Raw genomic sequence first — 15,514 nt, 5'->3', positions numbered from 1 at the left:
AGACATTGTGTTTTGAATTTGTGAAAAAAAAGAAAAAAAAACATGCTCATACAACTAGCCCTACCTGCAGATGAGACATTAATACAACCATCGCATATTGAAACGACACCACTACTGTGTTTTTTGTTTTGTTTTTTAATCCCCATAGTGGACACTATATGTTTAACCCACACTTGCCCTAAACTGGAAGCTTCAAAAACCTGAACATTCAGGCCATATGCACAGAGAGTACTTTGCTCTTTCCCTTCCTTGTCATGTTCTCAAAGTGAGAAAAGGAAAGATACTCATGAATAGGGCTGCATTGAGATGTATGGGTCACTAGGCAGTACATACACCTGGATTCTAGATGAAGGGGATATCTGAAAAGTCATTAATTGTGTAGAATACTGCCCCTTCCTTTCCTAATAGAGTGGCATAAGCAAAAACATGGCGTGTCCACGTGCATTCAGCCTTTAACATAAACCTATTGAAGGAATTATTGATCTGTCTCTTTAAATGCTTGCTGCCTAATCACGCTGCTCCTCTATCTTCAAAACATTGAGTTGCTGACCCAGTATAGATCAGGAAAGCATGCAAATTGTCAAAAGTCATTATTCTATATACTTGTTCCAATCAGTAACTTTAGAATTGAAGTAAGAGCATCTATGTGGCAGTGAGGCAACCAGCATTTTGAGAAGAGCTCAGTAATGCTCATCTCTGTGCTCAGAACAATTTACTTTAAAGATGGGTTTAGATGAAAGCTTTTTGTGCATCAAATTTTTTCCAAATGAGTCATGACATGCACAATTCCTCATTGAGTGGCTGTTTGCTACATAATTCAAATGTAGAAGTCAATGGGAACAATTCTAAGGGTATTTGTGTACAGCAGAGGCTACATGGGACTGTTCCTGCATCTGGCTGAGTCTATTCTACTGAGCACAGTGCAGAGCATCTGATGCCAATAAGATCCTCTTCTCTACATTCTGCAAAGCAGCCAAACTCTTATTGGAGTGCTGTGAAATCATTAACAGATATTTTGCTAGTACATGATACACTTGTTTCCTAAGTGTAGTGATCAATTGCTAGCTGCTATAGATTAGCCTGGGGCATTTTGTTTTTTGTGGGGGGGGGGGGGGGGGTAGCAGGATTGCACTAACAAAAATTATCTTAGTGCTCCCCCAGCCTACGACTAAAGCTGGGTTCAATAAATCTTATAAGCTGCAGGTTATGGGGAGGGGGGAGGGGTGTATCTTCATGTACCCAGACCTATATTCTGTCAGGTAAGTGAATCTTTTGACATCAGCCTCACCTATTTATGCCTCTGCATAGCCAGAGATTACCTGCAGTGATCAATTGCTGTGCAGAGAGCCGTGAAGCCGCAGCTGCCAGCGACCTGTCATAATAGTGAATGGGGCCAGCGGCTGCTGAGAGCAACAGCAGGAACTGCTGCTACAGTTCACACAGGCCTTAAGCTGTGGTGTGAATGTAGTCTTAATGGGCTTTTCCCTTTTTTTTTTTTCTTCTTCTAAACTGCTCAGATCCACCTGCCATCTCATACCCACAACATAAAGGCTAATCATTTTGTAGTCCAAGATAACAACTAGGAAGACTTGGCTCTTTAAAAAAAACAGAAAACACAGGACACGTGACCGCTCTGGATTTGACATGGCAAACACATTTTTTTTTTTTTACACTTGTGAAACAGATATAACAAAAAACGCTTTCCATGGAGTATTTCGTGGACCAAAAGGTTGCAAATAAGAAAAATGAACTGTTAGAATATAAATATACTTTTAAAGTGACATTAAACGCTGATTTAAAAAGATTCTCTTCAGGTATGTATTCTCAACTCAAAAAGTAACCTCCTTTTTTTTTTTTTTTTTTTTTTAAGTTTAATGTCACTTTAATGCTTCTCTTTTGTGTAAAATTGAGCTGTGCCTCCATTCAGAATTGTTGGTAAACTATACTGGTGAATGCATTTAATTTGGTTGGGCCTCCTATCCCACAGGTAAAGAATATTGGCAACCGGTACTTTATTAGGCCAATTGTGTGTTTTTATACATGTGTCTCTTGGAATATCATCTAACCCTTGCTGGATTCAGAGAACGATACAGTCCATAGCACTGTAGTGTACATGACTCTCAGACTTTACAGATGGGTGCTCTTATCAGAAGTCTAGGTTTAAGGATTTAGTAGTAATTTCTCTTCCTATTTTTAAAAGATGCTAACATTGTCTACTTTCAGCAGTGTTTTTTTTTTTTTTTTCTTCTTTTCTAAAGCATCTGTAACTTTCTCTTTCGACTGAAACATCATTTCATAAATGTTTCTCTAATTATGGTATAAATGCACTTGTAACAATGCTTCTGTCACATTTCTATCTCCTCCTCAGCTTACTGAGACAGGATCAGGTATCAACTGCTTGGACTCAATGTGCTGCTACACCAACGGGGAGACAGCGTGCGTGCCTGTTAGAAGACTGCTGGAACGAGTGATGGGCCGCTGCACAGCACCACGGGTCGCCAGGTGCGGAACTTCTCTAAATACCCTTTGCTGCCAACGATTCTCCTATAAACTGGAAAACGATGAGCCTGCAGCTTTAGATGACTAAGGGAAAAGCCTCCCCTCTCTCCTTTTTCTCTCTCTTTTTTTCTTGGGGCTGAAATGCTCATAGGTCATTAAGAACCAAGATGGAGCAACATGCATTGATGAACTTTTCTTTCTCTTATTTAATTTCCTATATCTTCTGTATATTTTTATATGATGCATATTTGTTGTACGTGTCTTATTTGTCTGGCTTTTTTCTCTTTCCTTTTGCTAGCATCTTGTCTACGTAATTCAGTATCGGGTAACCTCTTTATGTGATCATTTGATTTCTGGGATTTTTTAATTTAAATTTTTGGGCATGTACTTTTAAATGATATAAAATATATTTTACAGTACATGCCCCTAAATGGAGGTGGCTCGTTTTTAGTACCTCCCTTTATTCCCAGAAATTGCTTACCAAAAATATTTAATGCTGGGTTTATCTGCTGGGAGAAGTCTTTTGTCTATCACCATTTTCTGTAAAGTCTTGCAATGTTCTCTGTCCAGTTCACACACAATTCTGATTTTATGTACACAGGAAAGTTTTTTTCTGATTTAGTTTCTGGTAAGTGTGGTATTCAGATGTTGGTAAACACTTAAGTTATTCAGTTATGCCATACACTTGTACTCATTTCAGTGGTAAAGACCTATGATGTGTACCCCTTAGTGTTCCTGCTATGAAAGAGTTGAATATTTCCCAGCAGGAGTTATTCAGTCTCTGGTTCACAAACACTGTGGAAGCAGCCATTTTGTGATATGCAAATGTATGGATGGAGGACTAAAGCTGGCCATATATGGTTAGTGTTGACTTAAAAAAAAAAACAGATTCCTCCACAAAGTGGATGAAAGATCCCCACCCCTTCCAGGGCATTGTGTTCTGATGGGCTGCAGCTGATCGGGGAACGTTTTCCAACATGTCCCTTTCGACAGAAGTCACCCAAAAAATGAACTTCTCTCAAGCGGGGGATGGCCACACACTCCAAAAATTAAGTTGGCTGGGGAGGGCCCTGGTTGAATTTTAATCAGTGTATGGTCAGCTTTAGGCCATTCAGTGTTGTTCTGATTCATTATCAGTGCACCAACTGAAACTCGTGTATTGCAGTTTTGGGTACAAGGGGTTAATTAAATATAAACCCCTCCTACCTTTAAAAATACCCTTTTGACAGATAAGGTATTCTAAGACAAGGCAGTGAGATAATTTATTGCGTTATTTCCTGATGAGTTTCCACGTGAATATAGATTATTGAGGCATACACTTTGCCAGTGGTCCAAACCTGTTGCCACGGTGTAATTCTTGGCAGTATGGAATGCAGTTGTCTGTGTAAGTGATTCATTGACACCTGTGCACACAGACATGATGGCTACCCATAACACATACTTGAACATACTGCAAAGACAATAGTCAATAGGGTAGATGTACTAAAACTGGAGAGTGAAAAATCCGGTACAGCACTGCATAGAAACCAATCGGCTTCCAGGTTTGTTTGTTTTTTGTTGAAGCTTAATTGAAGAAGCTGGCTACCGTGCACAGCTGCACCAGATTTTGCACTCTCTAGTTTTAGTAAATGACCCCAATATCTCATTGCCCTGCCTTGCAATGCCAAGTTAGTCAAAGCAGAAAGTTGGTTATCTACTTTAACGACTGCATCAGACAAAAAAAGTAGACTGTGTTCCAAAGATGAGTGAACATTTCCATGCTAGCTCTGTTCTTTTTGTTTGTTTTAATGTATGTTTTAAATGGAGCAATATGCACATTTTTTTATTTTATATTTAGAACATAAATGGCAAAGTATAAAATACAAATTTTTTATTTTAAGTGTCTGTGTGTAGCTCAAAGCATCAAAAGAGTAAATATTTATAAAGACCATGTTATAACAAATTGTAATTTTTTTAGCATTCTTATCAGATCTCTCCATTTTCATAAATAAATGCATCCTTTGCAAAATTACAAATGCTGTTTTTGTTTTGCCAACTGGGAATGCGGGACATGTAATCTTTCTTTCACCAATTTGCTGCTTGGTCTCTGATGGGATTTTTCCTGCTATGAAAAATTGTTTGGTGCCTTTAATTAGCTTAATACAGCGCTTCTTGAGTCCTTATCCTAAGCCACACTTTATCCTGCAGTGACACGCCATTCTGATTAGTGATGTGTTTTACAAGCTTTTCTAGAAAGCGTTCTACTACAATGTGAAGCCTTCATACAAACTGCCTCAGATCTCAGACAGATCAGTTGAATGTGACAATGCACATCTCAATACGATTATTCAGTGCAACTAAAATTAATAAATACAAATCATAAACCACAGGCCCGTCATTTGATTAGTTTAGTGAGCTCTCAATCAATTCTGACAAGTCGGTTGACCGCGCCAGAATGATTGCTCCTGACCGATGCAGTAAATATCTGAATTGTAATCTAGATTGATTACATGATCATTTGTAATCTTTTCTGATGGCTTTAATTTTCGATTGATACCACTTATGTGGCATTGATCAATATTTTATTCTGCAGTGGATCACTTGTTTGCGATTTCTCGTACTTAAATCACAAATGTGTATTGCCACTTTGAGAGATTTTTGATTGGCTGCTATGGGTTTCTTTTACTATTCATTGTACTGTACACTACTTTTGTAAAAGTCCACTTCCCTCAGAAATGATATATTTTTCTGTAATATGTGAAGTCTAATAGGCAAAATCACTTTATATATTTGAGATCTCGAGCAGCAAGAAGTCGCCACCATATTTTTGGCTCTATTCCTGCTGCCTTTGAGTCTGCTGCTTCAGCATGGTTGTTCACAAGCATTCCCACTCATATTGTATTCATCACCAATTACAAGGAAGGAGTTCCCATGTCTAAGCAAATGTGCTTATAAAGCAGTGCTAAGAGCAGAGTACTGAAAACCAAAGCAGCCAGTCAGATTTCAGTTTCTGTACTTAATGATTGTAATGCTCTTCTGTGTACAGAAATTGCTAGGAAGGAAGGTGGTGGCTTAGAATAACAACTCACTGAATAGCTGCAAAGCATCTTATCTGTGTTGGGTGTCATTCTATCATCCGGAGCTCATTTGTTCATAAGGATCTTGATAAAAAAAAAGGTGTCAAACACATGCATGGCTTGCATAGATATCAGCACCACTTTCTTCTTTGGAATCAACAGCTGCCAATTGCAAAGAGAACTCCACTTCATCATGTACACTTTCATCCTGGGTGGTGTATGGTGTTTATTAATCGACAATCTCTATGATTATGTCCTGTGCACAAGTAAATCTGCCTTTTCTTTCCTAAACTGGGACTTGGGTTCTTTGTGCTGTGATAATGAAATCGGTGATTTCTTTTGTTTTATCCTAGACAATATTGTAATCCATACTTCTCTATATGCTGACATATTAATTAGCCAAGAATTTTGAAGTGTTTTTCAAAAAACAGCTACCTTCATGCAAATTGCACTTGAAGGCGATTTTCAGGTTAAAATAAAATGTTACTCCTGCTAGAGTTGCCCTAGTGCACAACCGTTGCACCACTTTCACTGGGGATGTGATGCACAAATGAAGCCAGCCATAATTGTCGGGATTAGTGGTATTAGAGGACCACTGTTTTACCTTAAAAAAAAAAAATAGTACTTTATCCACAGCAAAAAGAACCACCATTTATTTTATTTATTTTTTGGTGCAGGTGGGGAGCATTCTCATTTGAGCCTCCTAAAGGAGTTTTATTTTATATTCTGCCTGAAAATGCCCATCTATCTCTGTGTTTAAAGTTATTTTGACCGAAGTATGCATTCATGTTTGACAGTTACTAAAGCACTATTCCCCCACCACCGCCACTTGTATGACTATGGGTTTCACTCACTCCCACAATGTGTCTGTAGGGAAACCCAGTTAAATTAGACCTCCATTGAGAAGGTGCTGAAGTATAAGGTATCCATTACACAGGAAGTTCTAATTACTTGTTACTGAATGATATGATCATCAGTGTTGTGCAAATGGGGTGATTGCCAGCAAAGTGGCTTTATCTTTCATCAGCAAGCAACTAGTGTCACTTTCCAGGCCCTAGAGTGACACCTGTTGGAGCTGGGAAGCATATATCAGCCACGTTAGACTGCAAGCCCATTTTATGAACTGTTTGATTGATCTACTGGCACTTTAAGCATCTGTCCCATGATTTTCCAGGTGTATGGATTAGCTAACTCTTTTTCTTCCAGCATGCATTGGGATACAATATATGTGGTGGAATAGTCCTTTTAAATTTCTATGCTTACAAATGCATTCAAATACTTCTTTTTGGCTATAAATTAATTTTAATCAATATCTACGTCTAGAAAAAGCACCCTTCTATATATTTACCAGTTAAAGTCTGATATCCACTCACAATGGCCCAATAGCACATTCAGCTGATTTATGGTAAAAACTGATTAAAAAACACTGTTTATTAGGGTTACTTCAGCTTACAGGAGGTTAACCACTTGCTGTCCACCGTACGTATATAAACATCAAGTGATTATACCAGGATCAGGGCTGTAGCTATGAATCGGTACTCTTTTTAAAGTTAGCGATGCATTTTCTTGTATAACTGATCCAAGTTGCTTTACATCCGCCTGATCACTTTTACAGAGATCGGAAAGTCGAACATGATCTCTATTTGATCAGCTGCCTTGTCGAGCAAGGGAGACATCAGGGGTCTAAAAGACCCCTGATGTCTATATAAAGAGTACTTGTCACTGCCAACAGCTATCACAAGGGGGCTTGTTCACTCCTTTTGTGAGAGCAATAAAGTTAACTTAAAAATAAATAAATGGTGTAAACAAAATGGCATTTTAGCCCTTTAACGTTCTGCCACAGTTTGGTAGAGCACATTTTGAGTCACGCTAACTCATTGAAAAATGTGGACTTTAAAGGGTTAAAGAGAAATTATAAGCACCCACATCCCCTCATGCAAATGCGCATGCAGGTCTAGTTTGCCCACAAACATCAGACTGAGAGCAATAATTCTATGCACCATAGCTCACGTTTAACACTAAACTGATAACCTATTGAGGCTTTTAAAGCATTGCCTATGGACAATTGTAGGTACCATTCGTTTGTCACCATTTCACAGGTATGCACAATATACTTGACACTATCTTTTATATTTTATAAAAAAGATAGTGGGCATTATATTGTGTTTTCACCCTAAAATTCATTAAAGGGTGTATGTGTGTGTGTATGTGTGTGTGTGTGATATATATATATATATATATATATATATATATATATATATATATATATATATATATATATATATATATATATATATAATTTATTTATTTTTATTTTTTTACCTTTAAAATTTGCATTTGATACAGCTGCACAAGTATTGTGCAGTGTAGACAATTTGTGCTTTTCCTTAAAAACATTTATTTTTTTTTATGCAAAAAAAAAATAGCCCATGCACCTGTAAGGGCCGGTTCACACAGCGAGGCGCGGCGAGGCGTCTCCGACTTGCCTCGCCGCGACCTGCGGGGATCTCAGCGGCGACTTGCAGAGGACTTCTGTATAGAAGTCAATGCAAGTCGCCCAGAAGTAGTACAGGAACCTTTTTTCTGAGTCGGAGCGACTCGAGTCGCTCCTCTCAGAACGGTTCCATAGTACTGAATGGGGGCGACTTGCGGGAGCGAGGCGAGGCGAGCCGTGTCGCCTCGCATCGCATCGCTGTGTGAACCGGCCCTTAAGAGGAGTCTGACTGTCTTTAAGCAAACCTTTTCTCTGGAATAATGCCAGTCTGAGCCGCCTCTTGAGTCACTGTATCTCCTAAGCTGGTCATACATTGATTGGCTACCTCTATCATCTCTATATAGCAGTGATGGCAAACCTTGGCACCCCAGATGTTTTGGAACTACATTTCCCATGATGCTCCACTACACTGCAGAGTGCCAGAGCATCATGGAAAATGTAGTTCCAAAACATCTGGGGTGCCAAGGTTCGCAATCACTGCTATTTAGCGTAGGTGGTTGAAACTCGCACTGTGCTAATTGTATTTTAACAGCCGGCCTAATACAGCTGCTCTTCAGCCGACAACTTTCCACCTAGTTCAAATGATGTTGGGTGGGAGGCCACCGCCAGGAACACCTACTATGTGAGTTTTGGCCAATTCCTTAGAGGCTGCCCATTATTCATACAGTGTACAGGCAGCTTTTTATTTTTGAATGAAAATTATGCATTGAGTCTAAGTGGCGAGAAGATAAGGATCTCCTGTCATCACTATCACTAATCAACAGTGTTCCTAATTTTAATTCAAAGGATAAATGTTTTCATGTATGGCCGTTCTCCTGTAAGTGATAGACAAATATACACTAAATTACCAAAAGTAGGGGGCACGCCTGCCTTTAGACGCACATGAGCTTTAATGGCATCTCAGCATATAGGGTTCAATATTGAGTTGGCCCGCCCTTTGCAGCTATAACAGCTTCAACTCTTCTGGGAAAGCGGTCTGCAAGGCTTAGGAGTGTGTCTATAGGAATGTTTCACCATTCTTCCAGGAGCGCATTTGTGAGGTCAGGCGCTGATGTGGATGAGAAGGCCTGGCTCGCAGCCTCCGCTGTAATTCATCCCAAAGGTGTTCTGTTGGGTTGAGATCTGGATTCTGTGCAGGCAAGTCAGGTTCCTCCACCCCAAACTCACTCATCCATGTCCCTATGGACCTTGCTTTGTGTTCTGGTCCAAATCATTTGGTGAAGGGGGAATTATGGTGTGGGTTTTTTTTCAGGTGTTGGGCTTGGCTCCTGAGTTCCAGTGAAGGGAACACTTAAGGCGTCAGCATACCAAGGCATTATGGACAATTTCATGCTCCCAACTTTGTGTGAACAGTTTTGGGATAGCCCCTTCCAGTTCCAACATGGTTATGCACAAAGCAAGGTCCATAAAGACATGGATGAGTGAGTTTGGGGTGGAGGAGCTTGTCTGGCCTGCACAGAGTCCTGGCCTCAATCCAATAGAACACCTTTGGGATGAATTAGAGCGGAGACTGCAAGCCAGGCCTTCTCATTCACATCTGTGCCTGACCTCACAAATGTGCTTCTGGAAGAATGGTGAAACATTCCCATAGACACACTCCTAAACCTTGTGGACAGCCTGCCCAAAAGAGTTGAAGCTGTTATAGCTGTAAAGGGTGAGCCAACTCAATATTGAACCCTATAGGCTGGGATGCCATTAAAGTTTGTGCGTGTAAAGGCAGGTGTCACAATACTTTTGGTAATATAGTTTGTCTCTTTGGCACCTGAGATATCAAGAGCCAGTTTTCTGTAAAAACGTCAGGTAGTGGACACAGACATTTAAAATATATGCTATATCTAGATGCTATAGCTCAGGATAGTGCACTTGCAAGTACGAAATGCAAAACCAATAAAGTTAGAGCACTAGTTTCAGGTAAGAATGTTAATACTAAATTATGTATACACCACCTTTATTTTATTTTCTATACCCATTGGCACATAAGCCGTAATGGCTTTTTGTATGGCTTCATTCTTAACTACTTCCCAACCAAGGTACGTTCAGGGACATCCTTGACTTTGCAGGTGGTATATCTGAATGATGCCTATAGCTACAGATATCATTCAGATATCATCCTTCAGTGCCGGTGATTCCGTACACCATAAGAATGATCATAACGGCTGTTCCGCTGCTTGATCGTTCTTACGGGCGGCGAGAGGGGATAGGCTTCTAACAACTCACCGCTTCCATTGGTGAGTTGGACAGAGGATACGCCGCCCCGGATGGTGATCATAGAGATTTCCGGTGGACCAGATGGTCGGCGGAGTCTCTATGATCACCTCTGCATTCAAATGAATGGCACCACCACGGTTGAGAAGCTGTGATTGTTAATTATTTTTCTTTTTTTTCTTGATTTCAGGCTTCCCAGCCTAGAGTTGAGATGTAGCGTCTTATTGACCCCATATCTCACTGTGTCAAACTTAAAAAAGAAAAGTAAAATTAACAATAATAAAATCAACTCAAAACACGTAACCGGTAAAAAAATTTAAAGCGTCGCCTATGGGGATTTTTACGTACCAAAGTTTGGTGCCATTCCACGAGCGTGTGCAAATTTGAAGCGTGACATGTTGGGTATCTATTTACTCAATGTAACTACCGTATATACTCGAGTATAGGCCGACCCGAATATAAGCCGAGGCCCCCAATTTACCCCCAAAAAAACTGGCAAACTTATTGACTCGTGTATAAGCCGAGGGTGAGACATGCCTGTCCATCCCTGTGTGTGTGTGTCCGTCCATCCCTGTGTGTCCGTCCATCCCTGTGTGTCCGTCCATCCCTGTGTGTCCGTCCATCCCTGTGTGTCCGTCCATCCCTGTGTGTCCGTCCATCCATCCCTGTGTGTGTGTGTGTCCATCCATCCATCCATCCCTGTGTGTGTGTGTCTCCATCCATCCATCCATCCATCCCTGTGTGTGTGTGTCTCCATCCATCCATCCATCCATCCCTGTGTGTGTGTGTCTCCATCCATCCATCCATCCCTGTGTGTGTGTGTCTCCATCCATCCATCCATCCCTGTGTGTGTGTGTGTGTGTGTGTCCAGCCTACCTTTGTCCCGAGCCTCCGTCCCGTGCCTTGCCTCCTTGCCTCCGTCCCGTGCCGTGCCTTGCCTTGCATCCGTCCCGTGTCGTGCCTTGCCTTGCCCCCGTCCCGTCCCGTCCCGTGCCGTGCCGTGCCTTGCCTTGCCTCCGTCCCGTGCCCTCTTCGTCGGCGGCCATTGTAAAATTCAAAAGCTGCGCCGCCGCCTTCGCCTGTGATAGGCGGAACACTGAATTTCCCAGCAGCCTGTGTTCCGCCTATCACAGACGTCGTATCATCCTCGTCCGTAGTACGAGGATGATACGATGTCCGTGATAGGCGGAACACAGGCTGCTGGGAAATTCAGTGTTCCGCCTATCACAGGCGAAGGCGGAGCCGGAGGCGCGGCTTTTGAATAGAATGGCCGCTGTCTGTCTGCTCGACACGCTGATCGAGCGGGCAGACAGCGATGACTCGAGTATAAGCCGAGGGGGGCACTTTCAGCCTCAAAAAAGAGGCTGAAAATCTCGGCTTATACTCGAGTATATACGGTATGTGAAAAAAATGTGCTATCTAATGTTTTGCTTTTTAAAAATTGCTGCGCAAATACCGAGCAAGATAAAAAGTTGCAATGACCACCATTGTATTGTCTAGGGTCTTTGCTAATAAATATATATATATATGTGTGTGTTTGGGGGTTCTATGTAATTTTCTAGCAAAAAAATAAAATAATGAATTTTGCATATAGGAGAGAAACGTCAGAATTGGCCTGGATGGGAAATGGTTAAGGAAGCAAGTATTGTAGCATAATAGTTTTACAACCTCTTCTGAACATCCGTTTTAAAATGTTAATTTTGACGTGTTTACATGCTGCGCTTGAGTTTTAGAAGCATTTTCTTCCCCCAATAGTCAAAAATGAATCGTGGCTAAATGCGAGTTACAGGCATTTGGCATTTTAAATGCTTCTGAACGTCCGCCCTGAATGAATTTTTTTGCTTTCCAAAAAATGCTAACCTCAGCTGCCTAGAAACAACCCTTTGTACATGTACTGATAGAGGAGAGTTCAGGGGCAGCTAAAAAAGCAAACGCCCAACTGCTCTTAAACGTCCGTTTACCAGCAGCGGTGTACATGAAGCCTAAAAGCAGCCCTATTGGTGAATGTTTTTCAGATGCCAATACACAGACGTCACTGTCCACTGCTCCAGTCCTAGTAGAATCCTATCTCTTTACACCTGCTAGGGCCATTTCTGTAACACTTTTTCAATCATTCATTTGGCACCAGTCTGCAATAGACTCTATTCCGTAATACTAATAATCCAGCCATTTGCACAGATCCATAAGGCTCTTGGTAAAATAGTAAAGAGTGAAAATTATCACAAATGCTAACCAGAAACCACAGTACTCAGAAATTTACCTTTCATTGGAAAATTGAAGTGTATCGCTTCTCTTTTATGTGCTCTCCATGTATTAATTTTAATGCAGCCAGAGAAGGCTCCACGTTCTGCACAAGGTATCCTCTTTTCTGATACTCTGACCCTTCTTAGAAATCTGTATGTGTCGGGAGACTAAAGAATAATGGCAAGATTATTTTTTTATTACAGATCATTCATGAAGTATTAAGACCGCCTTACTTTTTCAATTATGTTGCGTTGCAGCCTAACCAATTCAGTACTGGGCACTTTTACCCCCTTCCTGCCCAGGCCAATTTTAAGCGCTGTCACATTTTGAATGATAATTGCGCAGTCATGCAACAATGTACCTTAGCTCAGTTTTTATCATTTTGCTCACACAACTAGAGATTTATTTTGGTGGTGTTTAATCACCACTGGGTTTTTTATTTTTTGCTAACTAAACGAAAAAAAGACAGAAAATTTTGGAAAAAAAAAACACATTTTCTTTATTCTGGGCACATATATCTATAATATTTACTTATCGCTCTCCAAAGCCCTGTGTCTTTCTGTTGCTCCATTTCTCTGTTATCAGCATGATCTCTTCTAAAAAGCACTCCGACATTAAAGCAGGTGGAAATTTGTGTCAGGGAGGGTGCTATAAATAGATTAGCAGAGAGCTTGTCTATTCATAGCACAGCTCTGCAAGTTTTTGTTCCTCTGCCTATGTGGAAGGGGGGGTGTGTGTGCCTTTCCTCCAATCTGCTCTCCCACAGTATATGCCCAGACTTCCCTCCCACTGCTGAAACGGGAAGAAAATTTTCTAACATGATCTAAAGAATATAGAAAGCTGAAGACAGCAAGATATACATGTAAAACGTATGTAGGGATATTTATTTCATCTCTGTGTGTCATCTGAGGCTGTTCACTTTTTTTTCAATTTTATTACTTTTTTTTTTTTTTTTTACTACACTGTGATCAGAGCAATATAATGTTACCATAGTGACATTGTACTACTCTAGGAAATTATCAGAATTTTTTTTTTATGATTGGTTATAGCAGTGAATTACATTGCTATAAGCAAGAATTTTACTGAATGAAACTGAGTTGTTCAGTTTGTTTTGTTGTGATTAGCTGTGACTGGTCAAAGCTAATCACATGGTGCCAGTGAGCTGTGATTGGCCTGGTCTGTGCCATGTCATCACATTAATCTATAATGGCTAGCAACACAACTGATGGCATGAAAAGAAGCCACCCATTGTTTACAACTGTCGCGACCTGTTGTGATTTGTCACAGCGGTCACATGGTACCGTCAGCGAGCCGGTACACTGATCAGTCATCGGCTGTGTCCAGTGGACACAGCTGGTGACAGATCGCACCGCTGTGTGGTGCCTTCTAAGAGGATGTTATGACATCCACTCAAAAGGATGAATAGACTGCTATAGACTTGGGAGGAAGGTGTTAAATTATTTTTGTTCTCAATCTACACTTGGTATTCTATAATGACAAAGTGAAAACAGAATTTTAGAAATGTCTGTGAATTTATTAAAAAGAAAAAACTGAAATATCACATGTACGTACATATTCAAACCCTTTACTCAGTACTTTGTTGAAGCACCTTTGGCAGCAATTAAAGCCTTGAGTCTTTTTTTTGGGTATGATACAACAAGCTTTACATGCCTGGATTGGGGGATTTTCTGCCATTCTTCTTTACAAATCCTCTCAAGTTCAGTCAGGTTGGATGGAGACCATCGGTGGACAGCCATTTTCAGGTCTCTCTAGAGATGTTCAGTAGGGTTCAAGTCACGGCCCAATCTGAGGTGGGACAGGTTTTCATTGAGGATATCCCCATACCTTTCTCCCTTCAGCTTTCCCTCAATCCTGACCATGTCCATGGTTCTGAAAAACACCCCCACAGCATGATGCTCCCACCACTATGTGTCACTGTTGGAATGGTACTGGGCAGGTGATGAGCAGTGCCTGGTTTCTTCTAGACATAACTTTTAGTACTGAGGCCGAATAGTTTAATCTTTGTTTCAGTAGATGAGAAAATCTTGTTCCTCAGTCTGAGTGTCATTCAGGTGCTTTTTTTTGCAAACTCCAAGCAGGCTTTCATGTGTTTTGCACCAAGGAGAGGCTTCTGTCTAGCCTCCCTGCCATAAAGCCTAGATTGATAGAGGGCTACAGTGATGGTTGTCCTTCTGTAACTTTGTCCCATCTCCGTCTTCGGAGGCTTCTGCTTGCTGGGACACAGCGGCCATCTTCCTGGTGGGGACGGCTGCACATATACAAAGCCTGTTTGTGTATGTGTCCAATGTAAGTGCAATTTCACTTGTTTTTTTAAAATAAACATTGTCCTTATATACTGCGCAATGAGGCTTCTCTCCTTTTGTCTACATGGGATGATATGTATGTGGTCATTACTGCTAAAGTGTACCTGAAATAAGGAGAGTCGTACCTAGTGGCTGAAAAAGCACCGCAAAATTGACGGTGAAGCGCCGCTAAAAATAGTGCCTCTTTACCGCTGACGCACCCACCACCCCAGTGTAAAAGGGACCTTATGCATGCTGATGTAGCCTTTGTAATGAGGATCCACTAAATAGGCTAAGCGGCTGTATTGTTGGGTGCCAGTGACGGGTCTCTTTTTGTGCATTGATCCCCTGCCTACCACAGGGTGACCCACTATTGACTATTTTGTTCCTGGATTGAGTTTCTTTGGACTATTAAGCGCTGCAACTTAATTATTTATATTGTCCCATCTCCACACAGGATCTCAAGCTCAGTCAGAGTGACCTTTGGGTTTTTGGTCACCTCTCTTACTAAGGTCCTTCTCCCCCAATTGCTCAGTTTGGCCGGGCAACCAGCTCTTGGAATAGTCCTGGTTGTGCCAAACGTCTTCCATTTGGAAGTGGAAGTTCCATTGGCCTCATTGCTTTTGCTCTGATACAGTATGCGTTGTCAGCCATGAGGCCTTTTATAGAAAGCCTTTTTCAAATCGTGTCCAATCAATTAGATTTGCAACAGG

The 15,514-nt window shown here is 41.0% G+C and overlaps 1 protein-coding gene across 8 annotated transcripts in view; it reads left to right on the top strand.

The window, feature by feature from the left end:
- The window catches only part of ATP11B (ATPase phospholipid transporting 11B (putative)), a 219,162-nt gene that overhangs the window by 202,341 nt on the left and 1,307 nt on the right, over positions 1 to 15,514 (top strand). For 3 of the 8 annotated variants that reach the window (XM_077487902.1, XM_077487898.1, XM_077487901.1), the window contains one exon: positions 2,369 to 2,502. In XM_077487902.1, coding sequence (XP_077344028.1) covers positions 2,369 to 2,471 — 103 coding nt within the window. In that variant the 3' untranslated portion in view covers positions 2,472 to 2,502. Of the gene's footprint in view, positions 1 to 2,368; positions 4,515 to 15,514 lie in introns of those variants that run through there. The other 5 variants (XM_077487899.1, XM_077487904.1, XM_077487903.1 and 2 more) reach the window with 2 other exon arrangements.

Source organism: Lithobates pipiens, unplaced genomic scaffold (assembly GCF_037356315.1).
Source record: "Lithobates pipiens isolate NorthernLeopardFrog02 unplaced genomic scaffold, aLitPip1_a1.2 Scaffold_18, whole genome shotgun sequence".
Taxonomy (NCBI): domain Eukaryota; kingdom Metazoa; phylum Chordata; class Amphibia; order Anura; family Ranidae; genus Lithobates; species Lithobates pipiens.
This window is presented reverse-complemented; position numbering and strand designations above follow the sequence as displayed.